Source organism: Euprymna scolopes, chromosome 25 (genome assembly GCF_053919585.1).
Source record: "Euprymna scolopes isolate OS-2025 chromosome 25, ASM5391958v1, whole genome shotgun sequence".
In the NCBI taxonomy this organism is placed as follows: Eukaryota; Metazoa; Mollusca; class Cephalopoda; order Sepiida; family Sepiolidae; genus Euprymna; species Euprymna scolopes.
Genome location: NC_136506.1, coordinates 24,659,588 through 24,678,601, shown reverse-complemented (window position 1 = coordinate 24,678,601; position 19,014 = coordinate 24,659,588). Strand labels below are relative to the sequence as shown.

The 19,014-nt window shown below is 36.4% G+C and overlaps 1 protein-coding gene across 1 annotated transcript in view; it reads right to left on the bottom strand.

Moving 5' to 3' along the window:
* Positions 1 to 19,014, bottom strand: part of LOC145247293 (glucagon-like peptide 1 receptor) — a 567,758-nt gene that overhangs the window by 134,378 nt on the left and 414,366 nt on the right. The window contains exons 8-9 of the mRNA XM_080108912.1: positions 9,381 to 9,441; positions 4,546 to 4,615 (exon numbers count right to left, since the gene is read on the bottom strand). Coding sequence (XP_079965038.1) covers positions 4,546 to 4,615; positions 9,381 to 9,441 — 131 coding nt within the window. The remainder of the gene's footprint in view (positions 1 to 4,545; positions 4,616 to 9,380; positions 9,442 to 19,014) is intronic.

The window sequence follows — 19,014 nt, the reverse complement described above, 5'->3', positions numbered from 1 at the left end:
CCTTAGCACTCTCATAAAAATATACTTTATCATTATCACTTAGCACTATAAAGAATATTATATATTAACACTATCAACACAATTAAACATTAGCACTATAAAAATTACACCTTCGCGTTTTATTAGATATTATACATTAACATTATAAACACACTTTTTTTTTCATAGATTTTTCTTGTCTATAAATCTTTATATTTTCCAAGTTGATAGCATAACAGATTTTGCAATTGTTTTCATTTTCAGTTGGTGAGAGGGGAATCGTTCACCTAACCCCTCTTAAACACGCCAGTTGGACTTTTATTAAGTACAATACTTAATAATTAAAAAAAAATTAAAATTTTTTTTTTTTTTTAAGGGAGAGTAGAAAACGCATTGTGGATCGCTTCTCTTTATTTGTCCATCAGTCCTCATTTTTAATGAGTGATTTTTCTGACAAAGGGAGAAGAAAAAGCTGCATTCTAGGTTGGCAGTATTTTTGCGTGAACAGCCGCCAGGGATGTCGAAAATTTTCTATTTTTATGTCTATCCTTGTAGCCATGTCACTACTAAGGGTGCTGGAGGTAAATGTTTTATCTGGGCTGACGTTATCCGCCTGATAGTCAGGGACCCGAACCTTGGATTAACCAACAAGGTGGCTGTCCTATCAGCAGGTGCAAAGTACTGGGGCTGCTGTATTGCGATTTGGCGAATGGATTCTGGACCATGCAGTAGCATCTTGTGGTGCGTCTCTATGCCATATTAATGGGTAATTGTTAGGGCTTTACCTTTTCATGTGCTACAAAAAATATTCTTTTCTATTTCTCTCTTACTTTCCCTCTCTGCCCTGCTTCAGGCATGTCTGTCGATCTAGTCAACAAATCCCAAAGCACCATCATGAAAAGTCTCAATAAAAAAAAAACACGATTAAACCCGGATCTCTAACTTCTAACGTAGACCCCCACTACCAGGTCTCCTTCTCTAACATCAGGGGTCTTCGTTCTAACCTTCCAGAGGTTGAAACCCAATTACAGGAGACTAAACCAGACATATTATTTCTACTATTTCTAAATGAAATTCTATTATTTCTAAGTGAAACTGGCATTGGACAGATCATTTCCCTAGATGAGTTCGTAATTAAAGGATGCTCTAATTTAACTTCCAAATCTGACCCCCAAGATCAACATGGGCATGGAATATATGCCTATATAAAAGATGGCTTTCTATGTGGTAGGGGCATCTCCAGAGAAGATCCTAACTTACCTTATATGCGCTTCCGGGTTGCACTAGCTCAAACTACTGCATTTGTATTTGCTCTCTATCGCCCCCACAACAGCGGGGTTACTATCTTTAAAAGCATAGATGAGAAAATTGACCACGCCCTATATGCTTATCCTTCAGCTAATATTCAGGTCTGTGGAGACTTCAATGTTCACAATGTGGAATGGTTAACTCACTCAAACAAGACCGATGATGAGTAGAGGTTCTGTCATGATTTCTCCATTGCTTATGACCTCACTCAGATTGCTCACGAACCCACCCGTGTTCCCGATTATGACGGCCAGTATGAAAGTCTCCTAGACCTCTTTCTCACAACTTGCCCTGAACTGTGTCCAGCTTCTGTTCTGTCTCCACTTGCATCTTCCGACCATTCAGTTGTATCAGTTAAGATAAAAATGAAATGTAATAAGTCCCTAGATGTACCTCTCCATCGTACAGTATATCGGTACTCTATGGCTGACTGGGATAGCTTCCGCACATTTATATCAGATCTACCTCTGCGTTCCATGTTTATAAAGGATGTGTTCTCTATAGTATCATACCTGACAGAATGGTTAATTGTAGGTATAAACCGTTTCATACCTTCGAACAATTTCCAGCAAAAACCTAACAGCCAGCCGTGGTTCTCTCCAGAATGTGCTGCTGCCATTGCGCATAGAAATCATTTTTTCCATTGCCTCCAACGTAATAGATGTACTGAGACTAAAGCCGCTTTCAGAACTGCCAGCAACCACTGTAAAAAAGTAATAAAGAAAGCAAGAGAGTTGTAAGCTCAGTCCATCAAGTCCAAAGTGGCTGAGCAGCGGCTTTGTTCCCACCAGTTTTGGCAAATAGCAAACAGAATCCTGAACAGACCTCCAATCTGTAGTGGAATGGGGACATAAATGGATGGTCACATTCAATGCTGCCAAAACTAAAATGGTTTCCTTCAATAATTACAAGAAACCTTCTCTTCCACCAATAGCAATGGCCAGTGACTCCCTGTTTGAGAGTACATCTTTCAAACTGCTTGGCCTAACGTTCACAGGAAACATGAGTTGGAACAATTATGTTGAAAACATTGCCAGGGCCGCTGCGAAAAAGGTAGGCTCTCTCTACCGTGCTAGAAAGCTACTGACACCTGAAAGTATCTTGTACCTCTATAAGGCCTCCATTCGCCCATGTATTGAGTATTGTTGTCACATTTGGGCTGGTGCATGTGCTACTAGTCTCTCGCTCCTAGACAAGGTTCAAAAGAGAGTTGCCAATCTGATAGGCCCTGAACTGGCATCTAAGCTTCAGCCTTTGTCCCATCGACGAAACGTTGCATCCTTCTGCCTGTTCTACAAGTATTTTAATGGTGAATCCTCTGACGAACTGCAGACACTTGTGCCACCACGACGTAGACACCCTCGAAAACCCGACAGGCAGCTAAATTCCACCCCACACAGTAGAGATGTAAAAGATCTTTTTACTCCAGTAGTTTCTTCCCCAGAACCGCTAGACTCTGGAATTCCATTCCAGGTCCCTGCTTCCCTAACTGTACTGACATGCAGAAGTTCAAGTGTAACGTGAACCGACATCTTGCTGCACAAATCCCTACATAGTGCCCCAGTAGTTGTTGCCCCTGATAATAGCCCTTACAACAAAGTGGCAATGTGCCTTGTTTGGGGTGAAAATGTAAAAAAAAAAAAAAGAAAAAAAAAACAGAAGCGTGTGCTCTATCCCAACTCTCATAAATGGACCTTGTCAGCATCAGACAAAGCCAAACTCTTTGCCAAGAACTTTGCAGCTAATTCTAACCTTTGCGACCAAGGCTGCCAACCTCCAATATTTCCTGCTGTATCAGAAAACATTAGATAGGGTATGGCATAAAGGTTTACTTCACAAGATCTCCAACTATGGTATAGCTGGAAATATCTTCTCAATTATTAAATCATTTCTCTCTGATAGGTTCATAAGAGTAGTGGTTGATGGACAGAAATCAGAAGCTCACAGTATTAATGCTGGAGTCCCTCAAGTCCTTCCTGATCTATATTAATGATCTTCCAAATCACACCCTTACATCATTCGTAGACATCTATGCTGATGACACTACTATCTATGGTAGCATATCTAAGACAGTAAACGACTAAGTTCTCTCTGATTCTCTCTTGAGCAAGTGGTACAATGGAGAAAGAGGTGGCTTGTTACTTTTTATGCATCAAGGCCAAGCTTTTATCTTTACATCATCAACGCTCTGATCCCTATCTGGCATCAATTGAAATCAATGGCTCTCGTCTTGAGGAGGCCTCATGTTTTGACAAGCTTCTGGGCTTAACCTTTACTCCTGATCTTAAATGGAACACATACATTAAATCCGTTGCCAAGGCCACTGGAAAAATGGTCGTATCCTTCTATCGATCCAGTAGATATCTCACTGTTGATGCTATTCTCTCTCTATATAAGAGACATGTACGTCCAAGGATGGAGTACTGTTGCCACATCTGGGCAGGAGCTGCTAGAAAGGACTTATCCTGCCTTGATAGAGTTCAAAATAGACTTCGTAGCCTTGTGGGGATGTCCTTTTCTCTTCCCTGCAACCTCTTTCTCACAGAAGAGATGTTACGAGTTTATCTCTGCTTTATCGTTATTTTTATGGCAGGTGCTCGGCTGAGCTCCATTCTATGGTCCCTCCCTCGCCAAACTTTCACAAGAAACATCCGTCCAGCAGAAAACACTATCACTAGTCTCCCCCACTCTTTATCTGTGCCTAAACCTAAGCGTAGATTCCATTCCATTCTTAGAACTGCACGCCTATGGAATTGTCTTCCGTTTTTCTGCTTTCCAGCTGACTACAATATGGTTTTCTTCAAGTCTAACATAAACAAGTTTTTGATGAGCCGTTCCATATAAGTTAACAAATTTACCGAATCTCCATTAACGGTTACTATATTGTCCAATTTCTACTGTACACTCTTTAACCCTTATCCTCGAGTGGCATCTTGGCCTTGATAAGTGATTATGCCTATGAAAAAAAAAAAAAACAAAAAAACACAATTTCAGATTAGCGCTAAAATATATACTATACGGTACAATTACGCATTAACAATATATTAAATATAATGCGCTTGTATTATAAACGCAATTACACATGAACACTATAATAAATCTGCATTAGCACTATAATAAATACTATACATTAGAACTATATTAAACATAATGCACAATATTATAATATATAATATACATTAGTACTATAAACAATAATATGCATTAACACTATAAAGTATAATATACACCAACACTATAAATAATATAATAACTTACCACTATAATCAATATTAATGGTGCTCGATTAATCCATGCATATCCCACCTTTTCCTCTATACTCCAACATCTAAATCCGACAAAAAGACAAATAATCAAAATTTAAAAAGAGAACATGAGATAAATAATAAATAAAAATGAATTATCAGTATGAATTCCTTTGGTTTGTTTAATTAATGCCAAAAAAACACCCCGCATGTCTCGTACATTGTTCATTAGACACAACAGTAATGCTATTTACAGCGAAGTTGAATGTGAGAGATGAGAGTTTGATCGTTTTCGGCATTTCACATAAGGAGTATCTAACGGCATTATTTTATTGTATTGTCCATGATTTGCGTATGTATAGTATCTTTTGAAGATACCACTCTAACTTTCCGGAGAACCACACCTTGCTGAATAGCAATATCACTTTCCAAGCATTTAGTTGCTGCTGCTGTTGTTGTTGCTGTTGTTGAAATTTACGGCATGTCAACCATCTTTGACCCACTGTATGTCGAAATCTATACCTTCGTCAGGGAGATTATGTTTTCACTCGAATTTCTTGCTTGTGTATTGTCTGGCGTCCACGTTGCTTTACGATGCGTAAGGGAACTTGTGCAAAACTTCGACCATGGTCTATCTTAAACCCGATTTATTTTTTTTGTTTTTGTTTTTACAGAAGTCGCTCCAGACAAGGCGAGAAGCTACTTCATGCAAGGATCTATAAGTACTACGTCAAAGCCAGAAATTAGCTAACAATAAGTTTGGATAAACAGATTACGATTCAGAAAACGGTAATTTCTCCCTCTGACATCTCTCATAGAATGTGGGAGTAAAAAAAACAACAAAAAAACAAAATAAGAAAATCGTGAGTTACGAAGCAGTAAAATGTAAATAGAAGTAAAAGGTCAAAGGTGAAGATGATAGTCATGAAAATGCGATAACTTCATAAGGTTGCAAATAAAACCTCCATATTAATAAAACTTGATCTTCGTCTTGAAAAGTCTGATAATGGTTGAAATTTTTACGGAATTTGAACTTCCAATTTTTTTCAAATATGGATTTGATGCCCTTTGATGGCGCTAACATCTACACAGAATTTCAACCTTGATCGTTTGAATAGTTTTTTTGTAATGACGTTCACATGTGATAACTACGCGAATACTTCATGCAATATAAAGTATTATACCATGTAAAGAAAGTCAAATAGCGAACACATTATCTCTATATACGAAGACCATCTTTTCCTTTTTTCTCTCTTGTTAATATTAAGACTCGTCTCATTGCAACTTGAGTTACTATGCGGAGGAAATCTCATTTGAAGCCCCTAGAATCATACAGTAACAAATGGCATATATAGGGAAAACAAGTTTATGCATACCACTTTGTTTTCAAAACTCTCATCTACATTGATCACGGCTCGGAGGTACAGAATAACTTCTGTAAACATCTTGAAAATCCAATGTTTATAGAAACGAATTTTATTTTTCGTGTTGAAAATAAAAGACAAATTGGCTGGTGTGGAGGCTCTTTACATCTCGTACATGCTTCTTTTCTCCGTGGTGTTCTAGATGAACAAAGAGCCCCTCGCAAAGATATCGAAGAAAACACGATCTCACATGCAACTGCAGCTGTCCGTCAAGAATCTGATGACGCTGATGATCTGGATAATCGCGACGCATTCTGCGAAGCAATGTAAGTAAAACGTCTTCTGCTTTGTTTCTATGATTTATTAAACTTTATTAGTATGTTCACATGCAATACTAACACATTTCATTGTCACTGTTCTTACGATGAACTTGACATAATGCGGTCCCAGCTTTCGGGCTTTGGGGAGTATTGAACCATCTCTTAATTGCCATTGCCCCCAGATCCACTCTGACCCGGAGTGGTAGTACCTGTTAGGGTTAAATAGAAACTTACTTGGAAAAAAATATATTCTATTAAAAAAAATTCTTCCAAATCACTGGATTCGGCATTATATAACCTGAAAAGAGTTGATATACCGTGAAACAAAACCAACCAACCAACCAACCAACCAACCAACCAGTCAACCAACCAACTTGACATAATACGCTAACTTAGTGCAACAGGGCCGCTAGCACTGGTAGCAGCAGCTGCATGACAATTATGCAAATGACCGAGCCAGTGAGCAAAGTGACGCCATAGCGAAGGAAGAGAAGGGAAAGAAAAAAAAACACCTGGTGAGGACTAGGAAAGAAATGGCATATATATCCTATACCTCTATAAGGCCACCATTCGCCCATGTATAAAGTATTGTTGTCATATTTGGACTGGTGCATCTGCCTCTAGTCTCTCGCTCCTAAGGTTCAAAAGAGAGTTGCCAATCTGATAGGTCCTGAACTGTCAGATAAACTTCAGCCTCTATCACATCGACGAAATGTTGCATCCCTCTGCCTGTTCTACAAGTACTTTAGCGGTGAATTCTCTGACGAAATGCAAGCACTTGTGCCCCCTCGACGTAAATTCCCCCGACAAACCCGACCAGCAGCTAAATCCCACCCCTTCACTGTAGAGATCCCTAGATGCAAGAGAGCCTTCTACTCCAGTAGTTTCTTCCTCAGAACAGTTAGACTTTGGAATTCCCTTCCAGGTGCCTGCTTCCCCGACTGTACTGACATGCAGAAGTTCAAGTGTAACGTTAACCGACATCTTGCTGCCCAGCTTTCTACACATTACCCCTGATGCTTATGCCCCTGATAGTAGCCCCCTACAACAAAGTAGCAATGTGCCTTGTTTTGGGTGAAAATGCAATAAAAAATATAAATGCCAGAGAAGATGAATGTTTGGTAGGTTGTGGCGAGAGACTTTTAATTACATGAAAGACGAGATAAACTAAAAGACTTTTAAGAGTCAATGAAAAAGATGAGTTGAATTTCTTTCTTTTGTTTTCCTTTGCGACAGTCCCAGATGTAACGTGCAAGTCCAAGCATTAAAAGGTAACGACACCGTTGAAGAAGAATAACGACAACATAACACTACGTTACATTATGTATTACTGTTAAGTGTTGAAACATGTTGAACAAAGATGGCGGTGAAGAAGCAGTGCAGTACGATCCTGAGTGTAATTGCCAGTAACAAAGATGGCGACGAACTGATTGAATCCAAAATTCGACAATTTTTATAGTAACTTTGGAAGCTTTTCATTGGTTGCTCAGCATGACTTGTGATATAAAAACGATGATCAAAATCATTGGTGTCATACCCCCATCACTTCGCCTGATGGGGGAAGGTCTCCTAGCGGCTTCGGCTGCATGGAGACAGGGTAGTACAAGTCAAGGATTCGTCACTTGACACTCAGCTCAACAGCTGACGGGCCGGGAACCGGCCCAGTACCTGTTGGACTGAGGTACGCCGCATGGGTAATACCTAGGAGGTCCACCCTCCCAGGCCTTGCCACCGGGCTTTCCGGTGGAGCAAGTTTATTGCTTGCTGCCTGAGGCGCCCCGACCGAGGAATGCCGACGGGGTTACTCAGACAATTTTTAAAATTGCAGGAATGCCCCTTCTTTAGGGGAGCCTGCGGGGTTCCTACTTTCCGGCCTTGTGCCACATAATGCTGATGTGGGCAGCATTTAAATATATACCACCGTCAGGAGTGAAAACATTTAATTTAATTCGTTTTAAAGCAAACACAAAAGAATACTTCTATTAGTTCTTGAGATATATGGGTTACAATGTCACGAAATATTTAATCTATTTTCTAACGTTATTTTAAGTGGCGTTTAGCATCGTATTCTGGAGTATTATTTAGTGTAGTATTTTCATTTCTTAAAATTCTTATTGAAAGTCTTTACATGTGTGTATGTTTTGATTATGTATCAGTGAAAAGAAAACTTCTACGTGTACAGAAAAAAAAAGATTAAGACGTCAGTTTCGAGTTTTTGTTTCAATCTATTTTATAGAAAAATTGTTACATACAGGTATATTCAGCCATGGCAGCCTCGAAACTCTCGCTTCCCTTATTTTACATTCTGTGGGACATTTCGCTCTTCGCGATTATCAAAGTTTTCTTTTTAGTCATATCAACATTATAAGCAGTCTATCCCACGCCACACACTTAGCCAATCTCGATATGTGTGACGTCATGCTTAATGTCGAATGACGTGTATTTGTCTGTCTATACTTTGAACTGTAACTTCATAAACTTTGAGGTGATGGCTTCTTGTCATTTTTCTTGTAGAAACTGATGTATTTCCAAAACTTTGTTTCACTTCCATCTATGCTTAGTTCAATCTCTCTCAAGATCAATGGTGATAACAAAGTCATTTGCTCTGTCTCTTTTGTTGTGTTGATAGTCGCAGTGTTGCTTCTCTGCGTTTCGCTCTCTTTTTGTTTCAGATGAATTTCCGGAAACAACACAAAAACAATACAAAACACCAGCAACATTGTTGATCTATGATAGAAAATTATTTTGTTATTTCATTTTATATAACATTCTGCAAATTCACATACGTATCATATAAGCTTCTCCTCGTTCGCGCCCAATAGAAAGCAATAAATATAGAGCTCTGAAACAGACGGCTCGATCCTTTCAGTCCAACAGCCAAAGCGAACAATCTGAACACCTTATTCAATACGTGTCGCAGTGGACTTCCTATTTTTGATGCAACTTTCTGAACACGTCAACTTAAAATTAAAACATTTAACTTCTATTTATATGTTCGATTTACATCATTTAAACACAAACACATCTAAATATGGTTACAACAAAGAACAAAAGAAATTAATATTGCAAAAGTTTACAAAGGAAATTTAACGTTGACAAGAATACAGAGAGCAAATGTACATATCAAATCGACTCGTGCGTAGTAAAATAAGGCGTTTACTTACAATACATTATCATATTTAGATCTGACGATGACCCATGGAATTAGGAACGTTAGCGGAAAACCTGAAAATCAAGAGAAAAAGAAAAAAGGTATTAGAGATTTAAAAAGGGGTAACATAACGATAGTCGTAGGCATCTACTTTAACCCTATAGAGTCCCGAGGGCGCCGCATGATTTCATGCACTGTGTCCTAGGCAAGAATAGCCCTACGGTGCCCATCCATTTCCAGGCTACATACAGCGTCTAGTATTACCAAACAGTTACCCATATATGACATAATCACGTTGACACACCGGTTCCCGCTGGATCACCGAAGTTAAGCAACGTTGAACCTGGTCAGTACTAATTTGGTGACCATTTGGGACTTTCAGGTGCTGTATGTGCTATCCGCTTATCTCGGCATTGTTTCCAGTCGTCCTGGTCTTCCATTTGCCACTGGACTCAAAACAGTGCCGATTCAGGAGAGGTGTGGTTTGGGATTGCGCGACCCTTGCCTCACAATTACACGCGCAGCTGCTCCTAAGGGGTATCGTTAGTCTTTCAAGACTGAACGGAAGCATGAGGGGGGGGGACCAATTTAAGTATTGGCCAGGCTCAGCGTCGCTTAACATCGGTAATCTAACGGGAACCGGTGTGTCAACGTTATTATGCCGTATGCAGTATAAAGATACGAGTACGTATTAATAATTATCCGAGTCAGTCACGTGATGAAAAGCTGTTATTAAAAATACTTATTTAAAATGTTAGTTGGACACAAAGCTTTAATATATAAGTCACGATAAAAATATTCGTTCTATCAGATGAAAAGTAAAAAAAAAAGCGAATAAGTAAAGTTAAAACAAAAAAACATGTAACATACATAATCATCTTCAAAATGGCGACGCGGATAACATAAAGTAACAATGAACTCCAATAGGACACTATTACTCAACCTACCGGTCGAGAACTGTTTTATTGAATCTGTATGTATAAGTAAAGGGACACATACAGAAAGCTGTAAGTAACGGTGTTCAACAACTCCTTAGCCGGAACTTTGCAGTACGCATTTAAAGCTGACAGCCAATTTTAGAATTCTCCTAAAGTACCCGTCTTAGTAGTAAAGTATGGTTACACAATATTACGATAAATAGTAGTAAATTTTCATCCACAGGCACATGTGTTTCAGCCTTTTTATCGGGAATCACACATACACAATCACACACACATACACACACATACACACAAACACACACACATATATAATGAATAAATGAAAAAAATCTACATTCCAAATTACATGATGTTGATCATCTTACAATTTATTCCTTTAATTCAGTTGACATTTACACTTCTTGACAGTATCTGTTTCGTACCACAAAATCCTTCTCTTAATTATTATATCAAAATCATATATTCTTAATTATTATATCAAAATAATTCACTTAATTATTATATCAATCACTGGACATATTTTGTCCTTAACTCATTAGAATATTGGCATATATAAAAAAATATTAGTGAATAAAAAATATTTTATCAGAAATATATATATATATATATATATATATATATATGATTGCAACGTCCAGTCAGACGAGAGCCACTCCCTCAGTCACTAAAAGTCCATGTGCCCGAATATGACTTTTTAGCCCTGCCAGCGACTTGCACACCCTCAAGCAGACATGACACTGAAAACGTTCACTGATTTGTATGAAACTAACAGCAGCGGAATCTGTATTATCGTGGGCTTTCATATAATTAACAAAACCTGCCTTAGACAACAGAGCCCGATCACACACCTTACATATCTCCATGGTTGGGCGGCAAGGTTTGGTATTTCCTACATGCTCTCTTAAGCTTCGCTCGGTCTATTTTGGCTGCTTAAAAGTGTTCTGCACCCCTGTATATCAGTGTTCTCCACTGCTTGCGATCATACGCTAGGGACTCCCAACTGTCAACAGGAATATGAAAGCTCACCAGACTCTCCTTGATGCTATCACGAAAACGTTTTTTGGGCTTGTGCTGGGATCTTTTTCCAAGAAAGAGCTCACCATAGAACAATTGTTTTGGAAGTCGATAGTCTTCAACCGGATGAGATGACCCGCCCAACGCAACTGGTTCTTAATAACAATGGTAGCAATACTGGTTGTTTTGGCCTTTTTTTAAGACATATGTATCAGGTACAAAGCTATACAACTTTAAACCAGGAATGTGTCTAAGGCAGTGCTGATGGAACCACTCGAGAAATTCTATATGTGACCGGTACAAGGTCCAAGTTTCAGTTGCGTAGAGTAGGAATGATACTACACATGCTTGATATACTGAAATTTTAGTTGTCAAAGTTAGATCACCGTCAGACCAGACTCTATCTTGTAACCTTCCAAAAGTATCAGATTCCTTGCTGATTCTTTGTCTTATTTCCGCATTAAGAGTGCCATCATTTGATAAGGTAGACAAAACTTTTTACGACTTCAAGGCGCTTTCCACAGACGAAGATATCAGGTTCCACATACAGATCATCGGGAGCGGGAGTGTAAATGACTTAAGATTTCTTAATGCTAACTGTCAGTCCGAAGCAGGTACAAGCATTTGTAAAGAGATCCATCACTAGTTGCATATCTACTGGGGAGTGTGTTACCAGGCCAGCATCATCAGCATAAAACAGTTCCCTAACAAGTCAATCACTAACAAGTGTTTTGGCTTGGAATCTTCTGAGGTTGAACACCTTTCCAGTCGTTCGGAATCTAATATAAACACCCATATCACAATCGTGGAAACCATACCAGAGCACTGCATTCAAATAGAGCGAAAACAATGTTGGTGCAGCTATATCACCCTGCTTCACACCATTATCACACCATTCTTCCGAAAGCCGACCATTGAAGTTGACGCGACCTTTCATACTATGATGAAGTCGCTTGAACTTGTCTGTAAAAGCATGGTGCACAACCAAATTATTCCAGCACTTTCCAGAGACCCTCACGGTTGACTGTGTCAAACGCCTTGGTTAAGTTCACAAACACCTGGCAAAGAGGCATACGCTGTTCAATACATTTCTCCTAGAGCTTTCTAGCAGAAAACACCATATACACAGTTCCTCGCCCACCTCTTAAACCAGACCGGGATTCCGGAAGGATATTAGGACATACATACTTTTCCAACCGGTTTAGCAAGAGCCGTGCAAATACCTTTCCAACCGCACTCAGCAGCAAGATACCTCGATAATGTCCACAATCAGACCTTGTACCCTTTCCTTTGTACAACATAACCAAGATGACATCCACCCAATCTTGGGCAACCGGGTCACCCTGCCATACTGACAGTATCAAAGAGTGGACCACACAATGTACATTGACACCACTATGTATCAGCAGCTCAACAGGGATGCCATCCAGCCCAGGGGCTTTGTTCGAGTTTATCTGTTTTATGAAGTCAACTGTTTCCGCAAGAGTCGGTTCAACACCAAGTTCCGGACAAAAGGGATACGTTCTATTGCAGCAACATCAACATTGGATGGGTTATGAAAAAGATCATGAAAGTGTTCATGCCATCGATGCATAATTTCATCTGAGGTTTTCAGCAAGGTTTTCCCGTCCTTCGCCAGGAGTGGTGCAGTTGAAGAGGATTTCGGACCATAAGCCTGATGAAGCAGAGTGTAGAATGTCTTGACATCTCTATGATTGTAGTCAGTCTGTGTCTACCTGGAGAGGTCAGACCACCATTTGTTTTTATTTGGCGCGCGCGCACGCACACACACACACACACACACACACACACACACACACACACACACACACACACACACAAACACACACACGTATATATATATGTAGTCAAGATTTAGAAGGCTGTCACAATGCGAGGAATGAAATATAGTCGTTGTTGTAAAAAATCAATGAGTTCATACACATATGTTTATATATACATATATTTATTCAGTTGTATTAGGTAAAATGTCTTACTTGTTATGTCTGCGACAATATCCATTATTAATTTCGGGAAAAAATTCCCTTTTCAAATGGTGAACGTAACAGATCGATTCAAAGCATGCTAGATGGTGGAGCGGAAGTTGGATATAAATAAAAATATAAACATGTTAATTACCTAATCAGACCATACATAAACCCCCCCTCCTCACATTTTCTCCGAGGCCCCACACAGCTATCCAACTTCCGCTCCACCATCTATACTATTTTAAACTTAAGCATTAGAGACCAACGGAATTGCTATTCACAGTTTTATCTTGACTGACAGATAAAAAATCTATTTCAAACTTAACCGTGACCAACCGATAAAAAATATTTCAGATTGTATTCTTAGTATCGCTCATGCCGAGGATTGAACGTTCGACTTTCAGATGACTGGTACTTAGAATCATTATAATTAGCACTTATATTTCTTACGGCACTGATCTAATATTAAGAATACAATTATGAATTACCTAAGACTTTTACTCGGCCTCAAAGAATAAATAGCGGGTTCCGTTCAAAATTCCTTAAAGATTCTCGTGGTTGACATGAAAATCACAGGCGTTTTACCCATTCAATCGAGACTACCTTTACATCAATTCTTTTTGCAATATCTCTTTGCCTTCTAAATAAGTTGTGGTCTGAAATGCTACTAAAAGCAAGAGGAGTTATGCTTCTGTGATTAAACGCCTTAAAACTTGATATAAACCTGTTTTTGTGCAACCTATAGGGTCAAATGCAGTTAAAAAAACTAAAAAAAAAAATGGCCGCCTTTTCTCTTTATATGCTTGCGATATTGTCATCTAATATTCAAATGAGATGCTTATAGTTTGAAATAAAAGCCTGATTTTTGTGAGACTTGCTTCATGTTGGATTTGGATCTTGGAGTAGCAAGTTTTGTCAGCAGTGCTTCAGGTTTTTAGAATAACGAGATTTGACAGCAGAGCATCGAGTCTTGGGGAAGTAAGTTTTTGGCAGTAATATGTTGAATTTAACCCCAAAATTGCGACAAGAAAGCGCAACAGTGTTAAAAATCCACCAGATCAAATATAGAGCAGGAAACACTTGGTTGTTTTAACCATAGAAGTCAAACAAAAAAATATATTTTATAGGCTCCGTTCTTCTCTTTCTCTAACATTCTTAGACATGCGTAACACATCACTATCACATCACGCATTAAAAAAAAAAACAATAAATGTTGTTGTTAAGTGGATTAATCATTTATTACCAAACAAATAATGAAAAAAAAAACATTTAAAGAAAGATAATCCTTTAAGATTATCTTTCTTTAAATGTTTTTTCATTATTTGTTTGCAAAAAATACATTCATATTTATGAAAGTATACAGTCTCTTATAATCCTGTGACTTAGGCAGCCAGGACTAGTTTCAATCAGATCGATATATATATTTACGCTAATTTATAGCCAGTTCATTATAATATATTAAGGACGTTTATAGTTAGTTCAATATAATATCTCTATAAATGTTCATGATCAGTTCAATATAATATTTCTAGACAAGTATATAATAAGATCAATATAATATTTCTAGACAAGTTGAGGATCAGTTCAATATAATATTCTAGACAAGTTTAAGATCAGTTCGATATAATATCTCCAAAAAAGTTAAGATCAGTCCAATATAATATTTCTGGACAAATTTATAATCAGTTCAATATAACACCTTTAGACAGGTATATAATAAATGCAATATAATAGCCTAGAAGTGTTTATAGTCAGTTCAATATAATATCTCTAGAAAAATTAATGATCAGTTCAATATAATATCTTCAGGCAAGTTTATAGTCAGTTCAATATATTACCTCTTGAGAAGTTTATAATTAATTCAATATAATATCTCTAGAAAAGTTCAATATAATATCATTTGACTAGTTTATAATAAGTTCAGTATCATATCTCTAGAAAAGTTTAAGATGAGTAAAATATAATATCTCTAGAGAAGTTTAAGATCAGTCCAATGTAATATCCCCAGACAAGTTTATAATAAGGTAAATATATTTCCATACAAGTTTATAATCAGTTCAATAAAATATCTTTACACAAGTATATAGGCAGTTCAATATACTACATATAGAAAAGTTTTTAATCAAATTAATATGATATTTCTAGAAAAGTTTATAATCAGTTCAATATAATATCTCAAGAAAATTTGAAAATCAATTCAATATAATATTTCTAAACAAGTTCATAATCAGTTCAATATAATATCTCAAAAAAGTTTCAGATCAGTTAAATATAATATCTCCAGAAAAGTTTATAATCAGTTCAATATAATATTTCTAGAAATGTTTCAGATCATTTCAAGATAATATTTCTAGACAAGTTTATGATCAGTTGAATATAATATCTCTAAAAAGTTTATAATCAGTTCAATATCTAGAAACGTCTAATATCCGTTCGATATAATATCTCTAGAAAAGTTTAAGATCAATTCGTTATAATAGCTATAGACAAGTTTAAGATCAGTTCAATATAATGTCTCTATACAAGTTTAAGAACAGCCCAATATCATATCTCAAGAAAAGTTTAAAGTTCAGTTCAATATTATATCTCTAGACAAGTTTATAATCAGTTCAATATAATATTTCTAGAAAAGTTTAAGACCAGTTAAATATAATATCACAAGAGAAGTTTAAGACTAGATCAATATAATATCACTAGAAAAGTTCATAGTCAGGGCAGTATAATACCTGTAGACAAGTTCATAATGAGTTCAATATAATACCTCTAGAAAAGTTTATATTCAGTTCAATATAATATATCTAGAAAAATGTAAGATTAGTTCAATATAATATCTATAGACAAGTTTATATTCAGTCCAATATAATATATATAGACTAGTTTATAGTTAGTTTAATATACTATCTCTAGTAAAGAGTTAGATTAGTTCAATATAATATCTATAGACAAGTGTAAGATCAGTTCGATATAATATCTCTAGACAAGTTTAAGATTAGTCTAATATATCAAGAAAAGTATTAGATCAGTTCATAATACATAATAGTATATAATACTTCTAGATAAGTTTATAATCAGTTCAATATAATATCTCTAGCTAAGTTCATAGTAAGTTCAAATATATTTCCAGACGGGTTTATAATCACTTCAATATAATATGTCTAGAAAAGTTTAAGATCAGTCCAATATAATATCTTTAGAAAAGTTAAAGATCAGATCAATACAATATTTCTGGACAAGTTCATAATAATTCATATAATATCTCTAGACAAGTCTAAGTTCAATCCAATATAAAATCTCTAGAAAGTATTAGATCAGTTTAATATAATATCTCTAGACATGTTTATATTCAGTTCAATACAATATCATTTAACAAGTTTATAATCAAGACAATATAATATCTCTAGAAAAGTTTTGGATCAGCTCAATATAGTATCGCTAGACAACTTTAAGATCAGTCCAATATAATATATCTAGACAAGTTTATAATCAGTTCAATATATAATATCTCTAGAAGAGTTTAAGATCAGTTCAATATAATCTCTCTAGAAAATATTATAATCTTATAATATCTCTAGGCAGTTTATCTCTAGAAAGTTTATAATTAGGTCAATATAATATCTCTAGGAAAGTTTTAAATCAGTTCAATATAATATATCTAGACAACTTTATAATCAATCCAATATGATATATCTAGACAAGTTTATAATCAGTTTAATATAATATTTCTAGACAAATTTATAATCAGTTCAATATGATATTTCTAGACAAGTTTATAATCAGTTTAATATAATATATTCAAAAGAAAATATTTTATTACGGCTGCAAATGAACCTTTTAAGTGTTATATGATACCGGAATAATACCAAAATCTAAATAATTGATTGATTGTACTGCCTTGTAAGTTTTATAGCGTATTGGCCGCTTGCTAACTATTTACTGCTGTTGAAACAGTATTTTTTAGAATAGAGGCGAGATACACCTGAGAATGGAATACTGTTCTCAGGTTTAAGAAGTTTCCACATAAAGCACACTTTCATGTTTTTACAGAGTAATGACTCAACAGCGAAATAAAGCGACCGTTGATCTCGTCTCATATTCCTTTCCCACAGAAGAGCCTTTGCTAGTTTCTCTCTACTTTTTCGTTGTTTACATAGAACCTGCTCGACTTAGCTCCAACCTTCGATTCCTCTTTTTAAGACATTCGCAATAAGTATTCGTACTGCCATCAGAAGGTAAAAATATTTCCTTTCTTCCTCCATGTACATTGCGTCAGAAGAATTTCCATTTACTTGGGAAGTCTCACTGCATTTGGAACACATTATCACAGGACTGCTTTTCTGTTGATTACTTAGTCGTCTGAAAATCCAATATCAGTGCACTCTTGTCTTATGTCCTCTTATAATTAATCAAACGCAGTTCATATAATTGATTAATGTTTTTACTCTCATAGTGTTCCTCATCTTTCAGCTGGTTATCTTAACGTCTCTTTAACCGTCATCCCCGATTGCCTTTGTAACTGGAGATCCACGAGTATAAAATAAGATAAATTAGTTTTTTTTTTCTACTTTTACGGCCGAACAACTGCTTTTGCCTTGTTTTGTTCATGTAGAAAATATGTACCGTTTTCTGAAGGTCACAAGGTTTTGCAATAAAATATAAAAACCACTAATTTATTTATTAAGTTCCCAAATCTTCGTACTACTATCCGTAAAAAAGACACTCACATACACAATACTAATATAAATAATAATTTCAAAGCCGTAGTCATCCGTGTGTTTTGTGCCTTTTGGACTCCCGTCCTTTGGAGAAGTCCACCGACATTTTTTTTACGTAATTTAAAGCACCAGTAGGGCAACAAGAAATAAGCTAGCAGGAATTAGCCTTGCCGTAAATAATTTGCCAGCTAATGTGGGAATTATTTCTTGCTTGCAAATCGATTTTGCCTGCTATTTCACGGTATTGCCTCGAATTTTGCAAAGTGGATTCGTTTCGTTTCGTTCCGCTTCGTTCCGTTTCATTCAAAATATTTACTAATTTATTATTTTTTGACCGAAACCGAAACAAAGCGAACTTTTTGTATTATTTCGTTTCGTTGTTTTTTTTTTGTTTCGTACAAATATTTAATTGCAACAAGAATGTTGCAAAAGGTAATAAGGTATAACATGAACAGTTATAATCAGGGTAACCCAAAAGTTGCATTTACTAATCAAGTTGAATAATTTACCAAAGTAATTATATAAAAAAAATTCATCAACCAATCAAAATATTTATATTCATGTTATAAGAACAATCAATGTACATTAAATTGTCGGATTTTAACCGACTGAAGGGGGGGGGGAGAGCGTTTCTGCAACTCAACGGCTAAACCTGAACTCGACGTAGAAGGAAAAAACAATGAAACTCTTAACTTGTGTGGAGAATCCTTCTCGGCTTTTCTCGGCTAACTGGATTTGCAACGTATTGCCTCGTTGCTTACAACGACAAATTGTCTTTGTAATAGTAACTGTGAGACGTGTAACTTGACTAAACAAAAAAGTCCAACTAACACATCAACGATAGGGGTGTTTTATCACCCACAAGTTGATGCTATGCAAAGTTCAGTCCGACCCACGTGGTGGACAACAAACTACTACTACTACTACTACTACTACTACTACTATAAAATCATTTGACCAAGCACTTTTTAAAACCTTTTACTTGAACGACT